Source organism: Vombatus ursinus, unplaced genomic scaffold (genome assembly GCF_900497805.2).
Source record: "Vombatus ursinus unplaced genomic scaffold, bare-nosed wombat genome assembly UNPS02014168.1, whole genome shotgun sequence".
NCBI classification, from domain to species: domain Eukaryota; kingdom Metazoa; phylum Chordata; class Mammalia; order Diprotodontia; family Vombatidae; genus Vombatus; species Vombatus ursinus.
The window spans coordinates 3,047,076-3,070,469 of NW_020953946.1; the positions used below are offsets into that span (position 1 = coordinate 3,047,076).

General features: G+C 39.0%; 1 protein-coding gene across 2 annotated transcripts in view; it reads left to right on the plus strand.

Moving 5' to 3' along the window:
- The window catches only part of SLC9A7 (solute carrier family 9 member A7), a 195,359-nt gene that overhangs the window by 73,464 nt on the left and 98,501 nt on the right, over positions 1-23,394 (plus strand). For both annotated transcript variants that reach the window (XM_027859465.1, XM_027859466.1), the window contains exons 2-3: positions 9,018-9,217; positions 19,844-19,921. In XM_027859465.1, coding sequence (XP_027715266.1) covers positions 9,018-9,217; positions 19,844-19,921 — 278 coding nt within the window. The remainder of the gene's footprint in view (positions 1-9,017; positions 9,218-19,843; positions 19,922-23,394) is intronic.

Below are 23,394 nucleotides of genomic sequence, written 5' to 3' on the forward strand. Positions count from 1 at the left end.
AGGTAATTGGTGAGAAAGCTGTTTGGAGAGGAATGAATAGAAATACATCTTTTCTTTAAGAGGTTGTAGTTCTATTTTTGACCTCTGAATGGAAACATACCACTCTGAAAGATCTTCTTTTTGTATTTTCTTATTTCCTCTTACTCCATTTTAAAAATAGCTGGCATTTATATTGTGCTTGAAGGTTCCGCAAAATGCTTTACAAAAATTTCATTTTATCTTCATAGCAACCCCCATTTCATAGATGAGGAAACTGAGGCAGACAGATAAAGTGACTTGCTCAGGCTCACATAGTTAGTAAGTATCTGAGATCAAATTTGAACTCAGATCTTCCTGACTCCAGGCCCAGCACTCTTTCAACTGTGCCACCTAGCTCTTTCTTTCACTCCTAGCTCTGATAACAAGAATGGTCATGATTTGGGAATGGCAGGAATGATTAAGGTGGGAAAGATATGATTAGAATTAGGGGTTTGGATGCCATTATACCTCCTCACTTCCTTCTCTTCTCCCTAATCTTCTCCTCCTCCTTTCTCACCCCCAAGCACACACATACTCATTCAAAGCCCAGTCTGGCTTCTGTCTCATTCCGTCTCATGCGATGCCTATCACTGCAGTCTGCTTTTGCATCTGGAATTCTCTGTGTAGGGGTAGCAAAGCTCCTAATTACAGCAAAATTTTAACTGAAAAAGACTGATGAAAACTTATCGACTCTGTGTATTTATCTTTTTTTTGGCTATGCAATGGGGTTAAGTGACTTGCCCAGGGTCGCACAGCTAGTGTGTATTTATCTTATAAGACAGAACATCACACAATTCATTTAACATTTACTGGTATTCCTCTTCATTTTGTAGGAACTTGATGTGTTTCTTGGTTTTTACTGTTCTTTTTTATACCGAAGTCAATCACTTTGATGTTATGTCTACAGGAAACAATCCAGCATCTAAAGGCAACAATCATACCGTCCCCTTTCCTGGCACCTTTCTTATGTTTTATTGTCACTCTTTCCTGGCAATAAGGCCAAAAATTCCAGGTGACCAGGACAATTGATGTATTTCATTGCCTCTGCGCCCTCTTGCTCTTCTGTGGTTCTCAACTGGTGTTGAAAAGTTGGGAGTTGAGGTAGAGGAGCAAATTAAATCAATAAGCATGAAATACCTACTATGTGCCAGGCACTGTGCTGAGTGCTGGAAAGCACTTAATCCCTGGCAAAGGGGAGATTCTTCTTCTCTGTTAGAATGTTTGGTTTCTGAAGATAGTCCCCCTCATGGTAGTTTAGTTTTTATAAATACAGATTTAGAGTTGGAAGGGACTTCAGAAGTCATCTAGTCCAACCTTCTCATTTTTACAGAAGAGAAAAGTGAGGTCAAGGCTCACTCTCTTTGTTTTGTTGTTGTTTTTTGCTTTTTTTTTTTTGGCAAGGTAATCAGGGTTAAGTGACTTGCCCAAGGTCACACAGCTAGTAAGTGTCAAGTGTCTGGTCTGAGACTGGATTTGAACTCGGGTCCTCCTGACTCCAAAGCCAGAGCTCTATTCACTGCACCACCTAGCTGCCCCACCACAGACTCTCTTTGGAGAAGCCAACAAAGGAATTTGTGGAGTTGGTTTCATTGTGTTCTGTGAGGGACTGTCTGATGTTGGCAGTTGCCAGTTGGGCGCTGTGGCAAGAGTAGGGTAGAATCTGGGTATTTTTGGAAGTCGAGGCAGGGGCTGTGGTAGGCAGAGTCATAGTGAACTGGGATGGGCCGGGTACGGAGAAGCCCTGAGGCAGTGGGCAGTGCTATGTGAGATAAGCTGGGTGCAAGGAAGTAGCCGGAGCTTGTGTTCCTGAGGCAAGGGGCGGTGCCACGCGGGAGTGGGACGGCAGAGGACTGAGTTCCCTTTGCTTAGTCCCCTCCCTATATGCAACATCAACCCCAGACGCCTCCATCTTGTGACCTTCCTGACTTCCTGGGTCCCTTTGTGTAGCACTGACCCCAGAGGCCTCCTCCCAGTATCTGAGTCTGACTTCCTAGGTCACGTACTCTGTCTATGCTCTAATCCCAGACGCCTTCTTCCTGTATCCGGTCCTAGCCTCCTACGTCACTCCCTCCCCCTTGGTGTGCTAAACTCAGACAGCCCCTTCCGATATCTGACCCTACATTCATTGGCTAGTAAGCGGGCTGGGGAGGAGGGGCTAAGTAGGTACTTAGGAACGAGCGTGGTCAGATCACGCGCTCTCTCTCTTGGCTCCTGCTCTGTTGCTCTGGCCTTGCTGCTTGGGCTTGCTGTGATGGCTTGCTGTGATGGCCTCTGAATAAAGTTCTGGTGTTGGCGCCTCCCGATGGCTCGTCTCTGTGTGTTTATCCGGCTGAGGACCGAAGACTCGGAAGTGATTATGACTCTGGTAGCCTGCTCCTTATAGGAGGAGAGGGTACGGCGCGCGGCCGGCAGAAGGTTGGCGTGGCCGGTACAGTGTTCCTAAAGACAAGAAGAAATATAATTTCATTGGTGCCTTGATCATTTGACGTAGCCCAGGAGTGCTGAGAGTGCTCAGTGTAATTCTTATGTCTTCTTCTCTAGGCTTACCTTCCAGTTAGTTCCTTCCCTTCTCTTGTTGTAATTCAGTGACTTCCTAGTCTAACCTCCGATGTATGTCACCTGTCCTCAGTTTAGTTTTTGGTGATATATAGGATTTAAGGGGAATAAAAAACAACAGAACATTTTTACGTGGTAATCTTTCACATCTGTGGACTCTATCCTAATAGACATTGTGAGAATGCTGTTGTTTTTCCAGTCGTTTTCACTCATATCTAACTCTCTGTGACCTCATTTGAGGTTTTCTTGATAGAAATATTGGAGTGGTTTTGCCATTTCCTTCTCTAGATCATTTTACAGATGAGGAAACTGAGGCAAACAGGGTGAAGTGACTCGCTAGGGTCACACACCCTGTGAGTGTCTGAGGCCAGAGTTGAACTCAGGAAGATGAGTCTTCTGGGCTCTAGGCCCAGCACTCTATCCATTGCACTACCTAGCTGCCCTGAAAATGCAATTAGAGGGTTAAAAGGTGTCTATGGAAGCTGTAAGAGATGGTGAATTATACTAAGAGATCATGGTGGGTCTCACAAAAGTGATATTCTTTATGGCTCATCATGCTTTTGATTATGCTTAAAGCTACACTGAAAAGTTTAGAGCTTTGGGGTTTTAGATTACTTGGGTGAAAGATATTCTTGGAATTCCCCTCAACCCTCAAGGAGATGCACATTTGATACCTTCTTTGCTTGGGATTGTGGCAGGAGAGCAAGATGAACTTGCTTGCTGTGCCTTGGGATTACTGATATGACCATTTCTTCAACACCAAGTGCTGTGTCATTCTTCTCAGAAAAGACTTTTTCCCCTTTTTTTAGACCACATCTCACTCTTCCCCAGATAGACTTCCTGACATCTTGGTCAACCAATGAGGAAAGCTAAGTGTCGCAGAATCTATGCTTTCAAATTGTGCTGGAGAAGGTTTTTGAGAGTGCCGGGAATAGCAAGGAGATCAAACTAGTCAATAATTAAAGAAATTAATTTAAGCTAATCACTGGAAAGTCTAATACTGAAGGTGAAGCTTAAATACTTTGGCCAGATAATGGAAAGATAATTCATTGGAGAAGACCCTGATGTTGGGAAAGATTGTAGGCGAAAGGAAAAGGAGACGGCAGAGGATGAGAAGGATAGATAGTGTCATGGAAACAAGGAATATGAGCTTAAACAGACTTCAAGAGGTAGTGGAAGACAGAAGAGCCTGATGTGCTATGGGGTCAAAGGGTCACCAAGAGTCAGACATGACTAAACAACTGAACAACAACAAAAAAAAATGATTATATTAAAAAATTGGCAATATCTCGAGGCTCAGCCTGATTTTCTCTCTCTCTTTTTTTTGGAGGGGGTATGTTTCTACTGTCGTGATCATTCACTTCTCTTGTTCTTTTGCATTTTGTAAGAATACAATCCTGAGATAACCAGAATCTAGCTGGAATTTTTGTTTTAATGAAATTATGCTCAAAAGTCGGTAATGAGGTAGAGAAGTTAAAATGTCTAAAGTGGCTTGTGAATTATAAATCATAAGTCTTCTAACAGAAATCATTGGTAAATCATAAAAATTTAGATTTGGAAAAGACTAGAAAGATCAATCACAATAGCAGCTCAAAAAAATAACAGCTAACATATATTTAATGCTTTAGAGTTTATAAAACACTTTCTTCCTAACAACCCCGTAAGCTATCTTTATTATAAGTATTATTCTCCCCACTTTATAGATGAGAAAGGTGAGACGCAGAGAAAAAGTGATTTGCCTGCATTCACTGTTAGTACATGATCTTAGTCCAGACACCAAAATATGAGGATGAGGGTGATAGGAATTCCTGATAATTTCTCTGAATAAGGGAAAATACTAACTTGTTTGCAGAGACACTTCTCCTTTGTTAACAGTGTTTAGTTTCTGGGTGAGGATTGCCTTCTAAAAGTGTCTTAGTCCTTGTGATCATAGCTTTCCAATTGGAAGGTATGTCAGAGATCATCTAGCCCAACCTCCTAATTTTTTTTTTTAGGCAATTGGGGTTAAATGACTTGCCTAGAGTCACACAGCTAGTAAGTGTCATGTGTTTTGTCTGAGGTTGGATTTGAACTCAGGTCCTCCTGACGTCAGGGCCCCTGCTCTATCCACTGTGCCACTTAGTTGCCCCTACCAACCTCCTAATTTTTACAGATGGAGAAAGTGAGACCCAGACTCACAGGCTGTCTTTGAATAGTCCAATAAAGCAGACTGTGCAGTTGGTTTCATTTTGCTCCCCCAAACAAGAAGCAACCTAATTTCCTTGGTCCATTGATCATCTTACCTTTAGTGACTATGATGAGCATGAATAAAAAAGGCCATTCTGAAGATAATTGCAGTTTATGTGCCAACATCTGTTACAGAAAATTATGAGGTAGAGAAGTTCTACCAATAACTTAACAAGATCTTCTAAGTCAGTGGTATATTTTAATATTAATGACCTTAGTGCTTATATGAGCATGGGAGAAGACAGTATGGGCTCAGGTTTGAAAAACAAAAAAAGTCAAATATTTGTAGACTAATCAGAACCTTTCTACCTAAAGAGACTTGGAAGATGCTGGACCCAATGAGCACCAAACAGTATACCAGGAGATGAAATTGTCTTTGTCTTAATAGACAGCACACAGCAGGTTCTTGATATGAGTCATGTAAGTAGTAGCTTTCTGTGTGTGACGAGGTCATCATTCAGCTATAGTAAATGTCAAAATTTCCATGAAATTAGATTATTACTTATATGTTAGCAAATTCATGAATTTTGATTACTATTATTTCCTGCCAAGCTTAGCTGAGATAAAGTACGGACCACAATGAATAGTCCAAAAGAACCCAGAAACCATCTTAGCTTGAAAACTCCTGGTTTCTTTTCTTAATTTTTTTTTTCAAGTGGAAGGACATGGCAGCCAAGGGCAACACTGGTTTAGAACACAAATTCATTTGTAAAATACTATGGCCATGTGCCATGATGCTGGGGAGTTGGGGAATTCTGAACTACAGTAGAACTAAAACCAGTTGGGTATCCATATTAAGTCTGGAATCAATATGATGAGCCCCTGGCATCAGAGGACCACTAAACTGCCTATGGAAGGCTGAACCAGCCCACGCCAGGAAAACTGAGCAAGTTAAAGCTTCCATGTGGATCAGTACTAGGATTGAGCAGTTGAGTGGCTACTGTACTGATTATGTACATCTTTAAATACAAGGTTTCTTTCTTTTTGTTTGTTTTTTTGGTGAGACAATTGAGGTTAAGTGACTTGCCCAGGGTGATACAGCTAGTAAGTGTCAAGTGTCTGAGGCTGGATTTGAACTCAGATCCTCCTGACTCCAAGGCCAGAGCTTTACCCACTGCACTATCTAGCTGCCCCAATACAAGGCTTCTGAATAGTCTAGACTGGGTGAGACTCAATCTAAAAATATATATATATTATATTGTGTATAATATATATTAGATATTATATTGTGTATTATATATTATATATGTTATATTGCATACTCTGTATCTATGTGTATAATATATATTAAACATTATATTATACATTTTATATATATATACATATTACAGAGAATTGTGGAAGATTACAATGAGTATTGTCTCTTAAATAGTGAAAAGCAGTGGAAGGAAAAACAGGTCTATTAGAAAGCTTAGCAGAAGGTTTACTGAACCCAATTCCAAGATGATTTATAGATGAAATGAGAGGACAACAAAGAAAAGAAAAATGGAAAATATATTTCCACATTGATCTATCTTCATCAGTGATGGGGGAGCACCACATTTGAATCTGAACACCCCAAAAGCTGATTTGTTGAAATGGCGCTTTGGAAATGAAAATCTAGAAGAATGCTTGGATAAGAGCAAGTGCATCTTGAGGTCAGCTATGCTGCAAAGGACAATCTCGAAAGCTTTTAAGAGTTAACGTTTTACAAGATATCTCAAGGTGGGGAAGATTCCAAAGAGTAGAATAAGCCATAAGTTTTATTATTTCCAAAGATGGTGATTGAGGAGACTCCAACCCATGTGCTTACTTACTCATCTTTATAAAGCCTTTTTGAGAAGGAAATACTCATGTATCTAGGAATATACTCATGTATATTCTGATGAGAAATGCTCATGTATCTTGATGAAAGTATGAGAAGGAAATGGGCAGGCTTTGAAGAGGATTCTTAATGAAAGACCATATTTTTTTCAGTCGCACAGGTAACTGAGAGGTGCACAAAGTACAATAACTCATTGTTTTTTCATTGTAAAAATAAAAATGATCTTGTGTATATATTTAGCTCATATAAGTCCTGGATAGTTATAGCCATAGTAATAATTCAGTTCAGCTCTGCCCCCACACCTACCCCTACCCTGCTGATTTCTAACATCAAGTGAGGTATAAAACAGGGAGATATATGCTTGTTTGAAGGTGTTCGTTCATCACTGTGTTCCATTTTGAGGTTATTTTGAATGGTACTTCCTTTTTCAATATTTCCCTCTAGATTTTGTTGTTGTTACATAGAAATATCATTTTTGTGTGTTTTTTTATCATGCTACTTTATCAAATCAATTGTTTAAGTTTCTTTGCTGATTGTCAAGGATTATTTTAAGTAAGCCATCATGTCATCAGTAAATAGGGATAGTTTTGACTCCTCTTTGCCAATGCTTATGCCTTGAGTTTCTTTCTCTTTTCATATCACTATTGCTAGCATTTCTAGAAGTATGCCAAATAACAGAAGGAAAGAGGGCATCCTTGTTTTGCTCCTGTATTTATTTGGAAAACTTCTAGTCTGGTTGTTTATCATTGTCATTGACAATATCCTCTGTCACTCCTCCCCTCTTGTCACTTCCATAATGTACTTATACACATCCCAGGGATTCTCAGTTAAAATTTTAATGACAGTGATACCATCATAATAATTGTAATAAATAATTAAATTATATGGCAGCAACAGTAGTTAACATTTGTACAGCACTTTAAAGTTTGCAAAGTGATTTTACACATATTAATTCACTCGATCCCAACAACAACACACTGAGAGGTATTAGCCCCATTTTACAGATGATGAAACTGAGGCTGAGAGCGTGACTTGTCTAGGGTCACACTGCTATTGAGTGTCTGAGGAAAGATTTGAATTCAATGTCTTCTTGACTCCAAATCCTGCTTTCTTCAGTACTTGCCCAAGATGATGAGAGCTATTGTACCATTTTAAGATATGTTCCATTTTAAGCATTCATCTTTGTGAAAAATTAAAAGAATATTGGGGCCTTCTGCCATTTTACCTTTCAGTACTGTCAAAAAAAAAATTAGAAACTAAAAGGACTAAAACTTTCCCATTTAGACATGACTATGGAAAGTACCTGGTGGTTATTTATGTTTCTCCATACTTAGTCTTTGCATTGCTTGCGTACTTGATTCATCTGTGAATTGTTGAGCAGTGGGTACCCACCTCAGAATTGTATTCTTTTTTTATTTTATTTTAAATTTTTATTTATTCATTTTGTTTTTCCACCATCTTTCCTTAAAGGAAGTACATCCTACTTGGAATTAAAATGGAAAATGTGGAAAACTGGGGAGTAACAATTGATGGCTCCAAGTAGATAGTTGCATAGCTCTGCAATCATGACTGCTAAATTATGTAACATCTTCTGAGGGAGAAAGTTAATGGTTGGGTTCACTAAGCTGTGTAATTAATGCTTTTTTTGCTGAGCTCCAGCGCTTGAAGTGGTTTGAGAAAAATGAGGTTGTTTCTTGTTTTCCTCTGGAGTGTGACCAATATAAAGGACGTTGGTGACAATTAAAAATGTGAGAGCATAGTCCAAATTGTCAGGTGATGATATGAGTATCTTGGAAGAGTGTTGCCAGTGGGAATAGAAGTGTAATTTGGTTGCTGCTGGCCTGAGCAATCTTGGCACAACTGAGGCTGTTTCCCTTCCTTCAGCCTTCCCACTCTCCACAGAACAGAAACAGAGACTTTCAAATAAGAGAAAGAAATGGAAGCACTTTTCTTTCATAGTATTGTTAAAATGTACAATTTGATTAGCTTACAAATGGCACCTATTGTGTGATTTGGCAGATATTAACTAAGAATTGGTATTGAAGGAGATTCAGTTAATGTTGACTGGTGTCAGTTGTGTATCAGACACTGTGCTTGGTGGGAACTTCAATGAATTTTTCAGCTAGTAGAAAAGAAGATAAAATTTGTGTATTATATATGCACAAATATAATGTAGTCAAGGTAGAAGTGTGTCTACGAGACATCCAAAGAACTTTGTTAAATTATGGTAATCCTGTGCCCTGATACGTAGTAGGCACTTAATAAATGCTTGTTGACTGAGACTGACTGTTGCCCTTTAAAGAATGGATTTTATCCTGAAGTACATACTCAACATTTGCATGTGTCCTCTTGCAAATATGATGTTTCTCTGCTGCTTGACTCTGAATGTATTTTCCCCCTTCTTATATTTCAGGACTCATTGTTGGGGTGATCCTACGATATGGCATTCCTGCTACCAGTGGCCATGATAAGTCTCTCAGCTGTTCTCAGGAAGATAGGCCATTCAGTACTCTGCTGGTCAATGTCAGTGGGAAGTTCTTCGAGTATACATTAAAAGGAGAAATTAGCCCCGGAAAGATCAACAATGTTGAGCAGAATGACATGCTGAGAAAGGTCAGTTGGACTTGGCAAACCTTCACTGTTGTGATTGATTCTTGCCTTTTTCTAAGTGGGATGGAATCACCTTCAAATGTAGTAGTCATGCTTTTCCAACCTCAGATTTAGGGTCATGGGATCAAAATTTGAAAGTTGAAAGAGAATTTAGAGTACATCTAATGGAACCCCCTCATTTCTTCTTTTATAATTATAATTATTATTATTATTATTATTATTATCATTATTATTACTGCTACTATTACTACTACTACAACTCAGGTCTTCCTTACTTTAGGTCCAGCCTTCTTTCCAACTGCAATTGAAGAATTGAGGCCTACAGAGGTTAAGTGACTTGCCAAAGGTCACACAGGTAGTAATTAGCAGAGCCAAGATTTGAACCTATGTGTTCTGACTCCAAATCCAATACTCTTTCTACTGTGCCATGCTGTCTCTGCAGTCTTGTTAAGTGCTGATGAGAAAGCTAGCACCTATACATTTGAGCCTTTTCTTAACCTGTAGTCTGGTATGGATGCTAATCCTACATACTCTATCCTAAGTCAGTCCATCACTTCCTATTTGCTATCCTTCCTTCCTCCCTTCCATCTTTCCTTCCTTCCTTCCTTTGGTCCATTCCCTTCCCTTCTCTTCTTTTCCCTTGCCTCCTCCTTTCCATCTCTCCTTTCTTTTTTTTTTTCTCCCTTGCCTCATTCCTTTTCTCCTCCCTTCCATTCTTCCCTCTTTCTTCCCTTCCTCCCTCCTTCTCTCCCTCTTTGTCTCTTTCTTTTTGTTTCTCTCTATATTTCTCCTCTTCTCCCTTGTAAATCTGGCTCCAAGATGCAGATTTACTGTTAAGAATTTCTCTCCAGGAGAATGAGATTAAATTGCTTTCACTTGATTACTGAAATTAAATTGTGGTGCTTGAAGTTGGAACATTAAGATTTTTGGTTTTTGTCATTCATTCATTCATTCATTCTTTTGGAGGCATCAAGGCATAGTAGATAAAGAGTCAGCCTGGGAGCCCAGAAATCCAGGGTTCACATCTTGCCTCTGACCTTTATGGGCTCTGTGTCCCTTGGCACGTCATGTGACATTTGGTACTTCTCAGTGCTCTTGGACATCTTTCTAAGGTTGTGAATTGCAGAGAAAGGGACAGTCCACACTGTTAAAGGGAGTTACTCATCAGGAGTTCCCTATATCAATGAAATCATAGATCTAACCTTATCTTTATTCTTTCCTTTATTCAGCAAATTCATTCAAAATATAAAAATTTGCCATGGAAAGAACACTGGATTGAAAATTAGGTGAATTAAATTCTAGTCTCAGTTCTGCCTTAACCTGTGTGACCTTGAGGCACATTTACCTCTGCACCTCCTTTTTTCTGTCTATAGAAAGGGGGTTGGAACAAACTATTTCTAGGACCACTTTCTATCCCACTCTGATGTTTGCAAGACGCTCCAGGAAAAGCACTGTGGATGGTTGAAGTCAATGGCTTAGTGTCAGCTAAGTTTTTGGTATAAATGAAAGTAGAGAATTTGTCATATTATAATCTTAACCCAAAAGTTCCCTCTTGGCCTCTCCACCCCCCACCCCTTCACTTTTTTAGTTGATGTTATTAGTGGCTGAGTCATTCTGAGGGAAGGGTGTTTTTGTTTTTTGTTTCCCTACATTAATGATTATCAGGGGAAGCAAGAGATAGAGATTTGCTAAAACAGGGTCCATTGCTTTATATATAAAGTTATGTTTCTCCTCCCTGCCCCCAACCAGAGCATGAATTCTCCAGTGGCCAAGAATGCTCAAAGTCTCATCTTAGTTATGGAGAAGAAACAGCAGAGGCAGTCTGGTCCCTCTTCTTAGATCCCCTTAAACCAGGGGTTCTTAGCGTTTATTTGTGTCATCTGGTGACATTTGTGGGACCCTTCTTAGAATGTTAGAATGTGAGTTCTTTGAAGGCACGGACCAGTTTTTGGACCATGTTTGTACCTTTTAATCCCCAGTGCTTAGTACAGTACCTTCAACACAGTAAGGTCTTCTTAATAAATACTTTTTGACCATCTGACTTAAAAACATAAAATAATTGCTTTCTGTAAGACACTGTGCTAGTTAATGAATAGAGTACCTATGAAGATAAGTTTAAGTTATGTTATATTGTATTCTGTTAGTAATTGGTCCTTTGATCTGAAAAAAAAATAGCACTAAATAGTCCTTCCAGTGGAAAAAAATCAATAAACTATATACAGTGCTTTTCTCTTGTTTGTTTTTAAGGAGAAAGCTACTCACCTGGGAGTTCTATGAACTCAGATTTTCAGTCTTTCCTCTCTATAGGTAACAAGGAAGAGATGTTGAATTTTTATGCTAGTTTGAGTAACACATCCATTTAAATGACTCTTGGAAAGTGTTGCTGTTATTGATTGTGATACCACAATAAGGAAGGCAAGGCAATTGAGTCATGGGAGTGGGAAGGCAGCAGCTGCAGCCCATACCCCTGAGGAGGGTACAGAGGCTGAAGTCAATACATACAAGCTGAGAGAGTCAGGGCTCATTTGTTAATGTTTGTAAGTTAGCCTATTAAATATTACTGTTGTAGAGCTGATTATTTTTGAATGAGGAAGAATGAAGGAGCCATGTGGGATCTATTCATGGCAGAGTGTGGCTGTGTTCTAATATTGAGTGTTTTTGTTTGGGTACCTGGCTGCTATGTGTGACCCTGGGGACATTTTGTATGCCCAGGCCATGTTGTGATACTGCCTGAGGTCTTGGGCATAGAGAATCCTGAAAGGTTGGTCAATGATCAGTCTGTCTCAGAGTCAGTAATAACTGTGTTTTTGAAGACATTTCATCCACCATTCCCCATTATTTACTGTTACCACACTTGTCAGAGGTCAAAAGACCCTGACAAATTGTACTTGTTGTAGGGGAGAGAAGTAATCTAGTTGGAAGTGGTGAGGGCATAATTTTTTGTGGTAAAACAGGCAACAGAATGAGGATATATGTTTTGGGATTTTTGCAGGCAGCTAGGTGGCACAGTGAATAGAGTGCTGGGCCTGGAATCAGGAAGATCTGAATTCAAATGTGTTCTTAAACACTTACTAGCTATGTGACGGTAGGCAGTTTGTCTTAGTTTCCTTATCTATAAACAAGCTGGAGAAGGAAATGGCAAACCACTTCAGTATCTTCTCTAAGAAAACCCCCAATGGGGTCATGAAAAGTCAGACGCAACTCAACAACAACAAATTTTATGGGTGAGTATTTATATATGTGTGTGTGTAGACATAATATTTTTGTGTTATTGGGATTTGTAGAAAGGATTCACAAAGATGCTGAAATTTTTTTTTTGAAAGTTCTGTCAGTAATTAAAATCTTGTGTTTTGAATATGAATTAATCAGGAGTTGAGGGGGAGAGAGAACATCCAACAGAGAGGTAATTTAAGCAATGTACTTTGGGAGAACCATACAAGCCTTTGTGTAAATATGCACCCTTATTGTTTAATATATTTAAATGTGTAAAACACTTTACTTCTTTCCTGCATTAGGTAGGAAGAGGTTGGAGGAAAGGATCTTGGGCTTTCTTAAAGTAAGATAGCCCAGTGCTAATCTTCCTAAAACCTATTGTACTCATTGCTCTTTTTTTTCTTTTTTCTTTTTTTTTTTTTAAGCATTTGAGTTATATATATTGGAATCTAGATCTAGGCATAGTTACATATTTAATTGGCATTACTTGAGAAGCAAGGCAGCATGGTAGTAGAGAACCAACCTTGTAACCAAAAGAATATGAGTTCAAGCCTTGGGTCTGACACATACTAGCTATTCTTTCTCTTATTGATATGTAAGATACTTGAGGGTGGGTTTTTTGTTTCGGGATGTGTGTGTGTGTGTGTGTGTGTGTGTGTGTGTGTGTGTGTGTTTGCCCCTCTTTGTAGAAGAGGCACTTACGTGGTACAATGAACGGATAAAGCCCCTTGTCTGGAATAAGGATGTTCAGTCATTTCAGTTGTGTCCAATTCTTCATGACCCCATTTGGGATTTCCTTGACAAAGATACTGGAGTATTTTGCCATTTCCTTCTCCAGCTCATTTTATGGATGAGAAAACTGAAGCAAACAGTTAAGTGATTTGTCCAGGGTCACACAGCTAGTAAGTGTCTGAGGATGGATTTGAATTCAGGTCCTCCTGACTCCAGGCCTGGCCTTCTACCCACTGAGCCACCTAGTTGCCCAGCTAGTCAGGAAGGGCATGGGTTCAAATTTGAATTCAGTGACCCTGAGGAAATCATTTAACCTCTGTCTGCTTTAATTTCTTCAGTTGTAAATGGGATGCAAATGGGATGCGGCACCTTCCTCCTAGGGTTATTAGAAAGATAAGATAACATTTCTAGAACATTCAGCTTGGTGTCCAGAACTAATAGATACTTAATAAATGCTTGCTCACTTCCTCCCTCCCTTGCTCCCTTTGTTTCACGTGCTTTTACCACTGTCCCTGGCTAGTAGTAAGCCTTGATACATGCTCATTTGATTAATTAGGGGGCTAGTGGCTTAATCTCAGTGCACCAAGCAACTTCTAAGACTATAAATTTTACAGTAGTGAAAATCCCATCTATAATGGAAGAGGGAGTTTCATCACCAGGAGTTCCATCACCAGGAGTTTCCTACATGAACGAAATAAGTTTAGATTAAAAAATTTTTAATTATGTAACATATACATGCACATGAACATAATTACATGGTGTTTTACAGTCAAAGGTAACTTTCACGCTATTCATACGACTGTTTTGAATTACAAATTACATTATGCAGCTAAAAGCAACTTGACAATAGTAATGTATAAGTTACTGGGAATAAGTGTACTGTTCTGAAGTCTGAAACCAAGTTAGGAGAGATAAGTATGCAGCTCCACTCGTTATGTATATAAAAGCTGAGTAACTGTTGAGACAACCAGATTGAGCTTCAACTTATATCCAAGAGACCTAGATCCATTCCTGCATCAGTTTCACGGCATCTCCTTGGTGTTATTGGGACAGAAGTATCTTCAATCAATAGACAGATTTGTTTCTGTTTCAAGCATTGTGGTAGACTAAGTAGTAACACTGAGTAAAAAAAAAAAAGTCCCCTACTCACCAGCAGCTTGGGTGCTATTAGGGCAGACCATGACAGCAGTAAATACACAACAAGTAGTAACGTAAGTAGAGTAAGTCACATAAGTAAATACAAAGTATACAGAAGGTGATTTGGATGAGACACTAACAGCTTGGAAAACCAAGAAAGGCTGAAACTGAGCTTCGAAGAAAATTCAGCTAAGAGATGGAGTTGAGAAAGGAGTGCATTCCTGGCATGAGGGACACAGCCTGGGCAGAGGTATGGAGATGGGAGATGGGATGTCATGAATGAGGAACTAGGCAAGTCTGACATGAGTGTAGAGGGCATGAAGAGGAGTAATATGCATTAAGTCCAGAAAGGTAGTGGAGCCAGATTTGGAAGAGCTTTAAATGTCAGACAGAAGCATTTGTGTTGATTTGGAGTCGGTAGGGAGGCAGCAGGACTTTTTAAGTAGACAGATGACACGGTCAGACCTGTGATTTAGGAATATCGTTTTGGCATCTTTGTGGATGATGTATTGGAAAAGGGAGAGACTAATTAGGAAGCTATTGTAGTAGTTGAGGTAAGTTATGATTAGAGAGATGTTGCTGCTGCTGAGACATGTCTGACTCTTCATGATCCCTTTTGAGGTTTTCTTGGCAAAGATACTGAAATGATTTGTCATTTCCTCCTCCAGCTCATTTTACAGATGAGGAAACTGAGGCAAACAAGGTTAAGTGATTTGCCCAGGGTCACACAGCTAGTAAGTGTCTGAGGCCAGATTTAAACACAGGAAGATGAGTTTTCCTGACTCGGGGCCCAGCACTGTGCCACCTAGCTGCCCCCAGATTTGACAGGACTTAACTACTAATGGATTTGGGGGTATAAGGGAAAGAGAAGAGGATGACCCTAACCCTTCAGACTTGGGGAAATGGAAGGATGATGGTGTCCTTTACAGAAATAGGGACATTAGGAAGAGGGATGGTTGGAGATGAGGATGTGGAGATGGTCTTTTTGTCTGGATATGTCGATGTTGAGATGCATATGAGCAGGTGCTGGTAAAAGTTTCATAATCGCCTCTCCTGCAGAAAAGTGTAAACAATACACTATTTAGTTTTAATCTTCATTATTAACATTTTTACCATTACTTTCTTAATTCTAGATAATCAATAAAATAATAAATCAAGCTCTGATTGGTAGTATTTGCTGATTTCCAGGCAATAAGTGCTCACACAGAAATTTTAACAATCTATTCTGTCAAATCAAACTGGCTCCACTTCACCACTGCCTCTGGGGTCATTTAATTGTAAATGTTTGGTGGGCAGTTGGATGTGGCGGGGAGGGGTGGCGATGGAGATGAATCAGAGCTAGTCTGTATTATGCCACATAAATAGTTTCTACTGCATAGGCAGGCCCAGTGAATAATGGAGTGCTGGACTTGGAGTTAAATCCTATATTCAAATCTAACCTCTGACACCAACTTGCTCCTTGACTTTAGGTAAATCACTTCTTTCCCCCAGCCCCAATTTTTTCTCATCTATAAAGTGAGGAATAATAAAAGCACCTATCTCCCAAGGTTGCTGTGAGGATGAAGCAAGGTTATACTTCTAAGTTTCTTTGACCACTTGAAAACACTATATAAATATTGGGGCAGTTAAGTGGTGGATAGAGCATGGGACCTGGAGTCATGACTACCTGAGTTCAGACTTGGCCTTGGACACTTCCTAGCTGTGTGACCCTGGGCAAGTCTTTTAACTCTGTTTGCCTCAGTTTCTTCATCTGTAAAATGAGCTGGAGAGGGAAATGGCAAACCACTCCAAGATCTTTGCCAGAAGAACCGTAACTGGGGTCATGAAGAGTTGGACATGATTGAGTTCACTGAACAACAACAAAAAATAACTAAACTAACTAGCCAGCTCTGTGACTCCTGTCAAGGCACCTGACCTGTCTCTAGGCCTCAGAATCCTTACCAGTAAAACGAGAAATTTGGATGTGGTGATCCATAAGCTTATGCTCTTCTCGGAGTCATAGAATTTCAGAATTGGAAGAGGCCTCTAAGGCCATCTAGGCCAACCCATTCCTGAACAGAAATTCCCCCCTGCCAATGTCATCTGGCCTCCACTTAAAGTGAAACCCAGTACTTTCCAATGCAACTCATTCCCCCTTTGGGCATCCAGAGTTGTGTGGAAGGTCTTCCTTCTATCAAGCCTCAGTTTACTTCTTTGCAGCTTTTGGAAGCGTCCCTACTTCTGGCCTCTGGGCATCAAACAAAACAAGTTTCATCCCTCTTCCACATGACAGCCTTTGAAACACTTGAATACAGACACCACTTCTTTCTTCCTCTCCTCCCTTACCCTCCCACGTCCAGTCTTTTCTCCAGGGTAAACATCCACTATTCCTTGTATGCCATGAACTCATGGTTCTTGATCGTCATGGTTGCCTGGTTGTCTGGATACTTTCCAGCTTTAGGAAATGTTCTTTTTAAAACGTAATGTCCGAAACTTAGTGCCGTTGAAGTGTCTGACACAAGGAAAGGATAGTCCATCCATACTGGAGATGATGCCTTGTATCACATTTTTTACTCATTGAGTCCACTGAGACCTCTGAATCTTCCTCAGACCAACTGCTATCTGCCTCTGCTTTTTCCCATCTTGGACATGTGAAATTAATTTTAGGAATCCAAATGTGAGGAATCACTATTTAATTTCATCTTTTTCATTCTTGTTCAATGTGAATTCTGTGCCACTCAGTTTTGTGTCATGGACATTTTTGATAAGCACACAATGTCTTCCTATATCCAGGTCACTGATAAAACATGTTAGAAACCTAGGGACAAGCACAGATCCCCTAGATGTTCAACTAGAGACCTCCTTCCAAGTTGATATTGAATTATAATAACAACTTTAAAACTACCACTTATGTAATATTATAAGGTTTTCAAAGTGTTCCATATACATTGACCCTAAAAAGTCCTGTGAGGTGAGTATTACAGTTACTATCCCCATTTTTAAACAATGGTACCTAAGCCAAGAGAGGTTAAACTACATGTGCAGGGTGTTTCTCAAATAATAAATGTTTTAAACCTACTTCTTCCCAACTCTTGGCCCAACACTGTTTCTGTTATGTACATTGTCTCTTTTGGTTTGGGCAAAATTTCTGTGATCATTTAAACTTTGAAATACAGTCAAAGATGCATGACTCAAATATACTTGCCCTCTGTGTCAAACCCCACTATTTTTAGCTCAAGACTCAACTGAACTGCTACGAGAAAGAGGTCTTCGGTCAGTGTCAGGTGTTCAAGATGATTAATCCTCTCTTGGCTTGTGATATTACAAGATTTTAGATTCAGATGATATTAATAATTTGAATTTTGAAGGAAGCCAGGGAAGTTGAGAAACACAGGTGAAGAGGAAGAGCATTCCAGGCGTGAGGGACAGCCAGTGCAAAATTATGGAAATAGGAGATTGGAGCGTCATGATCAAGAAAAGTAAGAATAGGTGGTTCATAGACTGCAGGACTAAAGCATAGGAAGACTAAAGAAGTAGAAGGGGACCAAGTTATGAAGCTTTTAAAATGCTAGAAAAAGGACCTCATATCTGATCTCATAGCAAGCCACTAGAGTTTATCTGGTATTGATAGCAAACCAATGGATTTTTATTGAGTAAGGGGGTAGGGGAATCTTATATATGTACAACTAAAGAGAAAGTGAATTGGAGTAGAATAATGGAATTCAGGGAATTTTCCCCAGACCAAGGCTTGATTCCCAGTCACAGCTTTGCAGCCACGAGTTGACAAGTGAGCAGGGTAGATAATCTTCACCTGAGGTATTGGACCACGGGGGTGAAACCACCTTTTGCCTTAAGCATCCCCAAAGGTAGAAAAGTGAATGAACTGAGAAAACCAACACATTAAAGAAAATAACAACAACAACAACCTCCCACTAAAACCCAGAATAGAAATTTTAAAAACAAGGAAAAGATGAACAAAACTGGAAGAAAAAAAATTGAATTAATAAATAAAACTTGAAGCTATTTTTAAAAACTCAGTAAAATGGATAATCCATTAGTCTAATCAAAGGAGACAGAGGAAACTCAGACTGCAATATCAAAAACAAAGAAGGAGAAATCACAACAAATGAAGAAGTAGCAAAGGAAATTATTAGAAATTATTTTACCAAATTATATATGGACAAAAATGACATTTCAAATGAAATGGAGGAGTGTCTAATGTGAATTAATTCTATAGTTTCTCAGCTTAATAAATTTAAACTTCCAGTTTCTAAAAGGAAAATAATTGTGTTAAGAGGTGGATATTAGTCTGCATGCCCAGAAGATTTAAGCAAGCTTGGAAAGTATACAAAACCTTTGCTGGATATAATAAGAAGGCATTGCTTTCCAGTGGTTCTTGAGTGAGTTTTCCGTTTCAAAGAACTCAGTAATTTCAGTCCATTTTGAGTTGCCAATTGTGATGACATTAGTAGTTGCCACAAACAACTGTGATCTAAGTATTGTAAAGACACCCAAAACTACAGGGTCAAAAGACTCCCCACTTAGAAAACAGCTGTTTAGTGGGGACCTCTGTGCTCTGTGGTGATTGTTCTGATGATCACTTCTGGTACTTGAGGGTACAGTGGATAGAATCCTGGACCTGATAGCATCAGGAAGACCTGAGCCTCAGACATTTATTAGTGGTGTGATCCTTGGCAAGTTACTTAATCTGTTTGCCTCAGTTTCTTCATCTGTAAAATTAGTAAATAACAGCACCTACTTCGCAGGGTTGTTGTGAGGATTAAATGAGGTAATATTTAAAAAGCTCTTAGCACAATGTCTGGTGCATAGTAGGAGCTGCATAAATGCTTATTCCCTTTATTTGGTTATATTGCACTGCTCTAAATAGGTGCCACATTTTCCCCACCAAGTCAGGTCTGTATGAAACCTGTTTAAGTCCTTAGAGGCAGGAGCAGAGCTCAGAGAAGAATGAAAGAGTGGTTTGGGCACCTACTCAAAATAGAGGTTCCAGGGGAAATACCCAGTCTTAGGAGGTGGCCAGAAAGGTGATGGGATATTTCATGGTTAGAAGCCCACAATGACAGACATTTTTCAAGGCGAGTAGGCTGCTGGGAAATAGAGGAGAAATCCAGAGACTTAGGAGAAAATTTGGAAAAGGGATAATGGAGCAAGCATACCTGTTGGGATGACCTATATTTGGACCAATATAAGATCTAGTAGTTTGTTCAATGGCTTATGTGTGGAAACTTTGGTAAAGCACTTTCAATGAATTGTCAAAATTGAATCTAATTATTATACCTTGTTAAATACTAAAGTGATGCTTCAGGAATTTCTATTCCTATTCTATTTATATATAAAGACATAAGAAGGACAAGAGAGCTCATCTAGCTGCTCTGAATGTTCTTGGATGGCTGCTTTCTTGTTCAAGTTAATGGTTGTCCACATTAATGCTCTATATTCTCATACCTTCAGAATCATTATTGAATATTTGTTGAAATATTAAATGAATCATAACATCAAATGTGTTTTAATGAAAAATGAATTTCTTTTTTTTTTAAACCTTTTTAGGTAACTTTTGATCCAGAAGTATTTTTCAATATTTTGCTGCCTCCAATTATTTTCCATGCTGGATATAGTTTAAAGAAGGTAAGAGGCTTTAATAATTTGAAGCATGTAATATCTCTGGTAAAAATCTACTTCCGAGTGGTCTTATTTCTGTTATATTCTTCCATATCACCCAATGATTACTCAGTAAATGCAGCTGAGTGATTAACAGTGTATTTCACCCAAGTAACCTGAAATCTGATTATTCCTACAGTGAGGGGAAGCTGGGAATTGTGGAAAGTTGAGTTAAAGCTATTGTTTTACACACAAACTTTTCTTTTTTTTGTGGATTTTTTCTCTAATTACATGTAAACAAAAATTTTTAACATTCGCTTTTAAAAATTTTGAGTTCCAAATTCTCTTCCTCCCTTTCTTCTCTCCCTCCTCCTTGAGAAGGCAAGCAATTTGATATAGATTATACGAGGGCAGTCATGCAGTCATTTCCATATTAGACATGTTACAAAAGAAAATGCAGACCAAAAAAAAAAAAACCAAACCAAGAATAATTAAAGTTTAAAAAAGTATGCTTCAATCTGCATTCAGACTCCATCAGTTCTTTCTGTAGAAATGGGTAGCATTTTTCATCATGAGTCCTTTGGGATTGTCTTGGATCATCGTATTGCTGAGAATAGCTAAGTCATACACAGTTGTTGATCATGCAGTACTGCTGTTACTGTGCACAATGTTCTCCTAGTTCTACTCACTTCACCACACAACCTTTTCTTGAGGGAAGGGCTTGATAAGAGGTTAGAGGGGAAAGGGGGCTGAGTTGGTGTGGAATGTCTGTGACTTTTTTCCTGTTTCCTAACTCCAAAGTCTGTACACAAGATTAGAGAATTTCCTTCAGCAGGATCCCTTGGAGGAACAGACCTAGGCCTTGTTTTTATCAGTCTTTTCTGGCAAAGGGCTAAAAGAAGTCCTTCTTAGCCACCCCCCCAGGATGTGAGCTGTTGGCTGCCAGCAGAGCTCAACAGCATTCTTGTGGATTGAGGAGCACCTGCATATCCAACCAGTTCTGTTGGCAGAGCAGTCACTGGCTTTGAGCAAACTTAACTCCTTTGTTGCCAACTCCTGCAGATGTTCTGTGTTACGTGGACTTTTAAAAAGTAATCTCTCGTTCATTAGGGGTCAGCCATGTTCCTTCTGCAACTCCATGGCCCTTCACATGACTATATATGAGAAATACTTATTACTTTATAGAAAATTCTTTCTCCACCTGAAAAGAACATTTGTTACTCATTCAGCTGAGATTTGTTAATGAGTGTGGAGTGTTAAAATATATATGTTTACACATATACATATGTGTGTAGGTATGTGTATACACATATGTGTATGATATATACATGTGTATTATGTATATGTGTGTATGCATGTATGTATGGTATATGTGTGTATAGTTATGTGTGTATATAGTTATATAGGTATATACACATATGTATATGTGGTATATATAGGCATATACGTGTATATGGTATATAGGTATATGTGTGTATGCTTATATATGGTATATGTGTGTACATATATGTGTATAGTTATATGTGTATATACATGTATGTATATGTGGCATATATAGGTATATACACATATATATGTGTATGATGTACAGGTGTGTATACTTGTATGTGATGTGTGTGTGTACATATATGTGTATAAGGCATATGTATGTACATGTAATCAGATTCATAGAGACAGAGAACCAGACCTGAGGTTTCACTGGTATAGGGAACTCCCAGGTGAGGACGCTCCTTCTACCAATACAGCTTGACACTTTTTCCACAATTTAAAAGTGTTGCCTCGAATCTGAAAGTTGAAATGACTTGTTTAGGGTCACAGAGTCAATATGTTTCAGAGGCAGGACTACAAACCCAGGTCTTCCTGGCTCTCCAAGCTGTCTCTCCTTAAGACCACCTTTTCATCCACTTGCCACACTGCTTCTCTCAAGTTCATTTTTGTAATAAAATTGAGATTCAGAGAGTGGAAACCACATTAATATGTGAAAAGCACCTTAATTTCCCCAGAGCCTCCTCTTTGACAGCCGCTTTCTCTTTGGAAGAAAAAGATATGATAGACTCTGCTGGTATGGACTTGAAGCTGCTTTTTAAAAGCTAGTGATTAGATCATCATTGGTGTTCAGGTTACCATCTTTTCCCTTTTTGAAGAGTTTCCTTTATGGGCACTTCAGTAGTGTGGGCTATTGTATACATGCCAACTTGTATTAAATCTCCCGTCAATTAAACCTTATAAATATTTCATCACTAACTGCTGATGTGTAAACAGATATGTTCAGGCCTCTCTGGCTTATGCCCATCTATTCATCACAAAGATGTAGTCTCATTTCTCTGACTCAGGAAATCATCATCATCTTTGTTTTTGCTCTAATGCACACATTATTTGACAAAGTGTTTCTTTTTAAAAGTATGTTATATACAATTCTTTTTTTTGCTTGTTCTTTGTGTATTGAGATTCTTTTGTTGACATTCAAGCTCATAATAAAAAAGGGAAATTTACATTTAAAAAAAAAAAGCAAACAAGCATGTTGTATTAGAGCACTGTTCTTGGAGTTGAGACCTATGTCTGAATCATTCCTGTGACACATAGAAGTTATTTCCCCCTGGTCTAGTGACTTAACCTCTTATAAGTTAAAACCACTATATGTTGTTCAGTTGTTTCAGTCATGTCTGACTCTTTGTGACCCCATTTGGGGTTTTCTTGGCAAAGATCTTGGAGTGGTTTGCCATTTTCTTCTCCAACTTATTTTACATATGAGGAAACTGAGGCAGACAGGGATAAGAGACTTGCCCAGGGCCGTACACCTAGTAAGTGTCTGAGGCTGGATTTGAACTCAGGAAGATAAGTCTTCCTGACTCCAGGCCCAGCACTAAGCCACCTAGTGCCCCAAAGCCATTATGGAGGAAACTCCTAACAGTTTCCTCATCTGTGAAATGTAAATAACCTACCTTATAGGATCCTTATGAGGAAAGCACTTAGTAATTCTCAAAGTGCTTTATAAATATGAATTGTCATAATTCACTTAAAGTCCTTTTCTGAGAAAGGAAATCTGTTTCCAGACCAATTGATCAATCAACAAGCCACATGACCAGTCAGAGAGAGTATTTGAACCCAGATCTTTTTGGTTTCAAGACTAGTTCTCTATTTACTAAACTGCACTGCTTCTGAATACCTAAAGAGCAAGAAAATCTAGTTTGGCTTCAGCATAGTAAGACTAGTTAATAGGTAGTAATAGTACCAAGTGGATTTTCAATGGAAAATTCTGTCACCATAGTAGGTGCTTTATAAATACTTCTTTAATGGATCCTAGCCTTTCTTGGGTTTAAGTTCCTTTGGGTCCATTTTCCTCCATCCCTCTACCCTTCCTACCACATAAATGTGTTGTCTCCCATTTCCCCTACCCACCTACCCACTTCCATTCATTAGCATGGAAGCTTTGGGAGGCTTTATGGAACCAGCCAAAGTTAGACACCACAGGAACAAAATCAGGTATTTTGATAATGGAG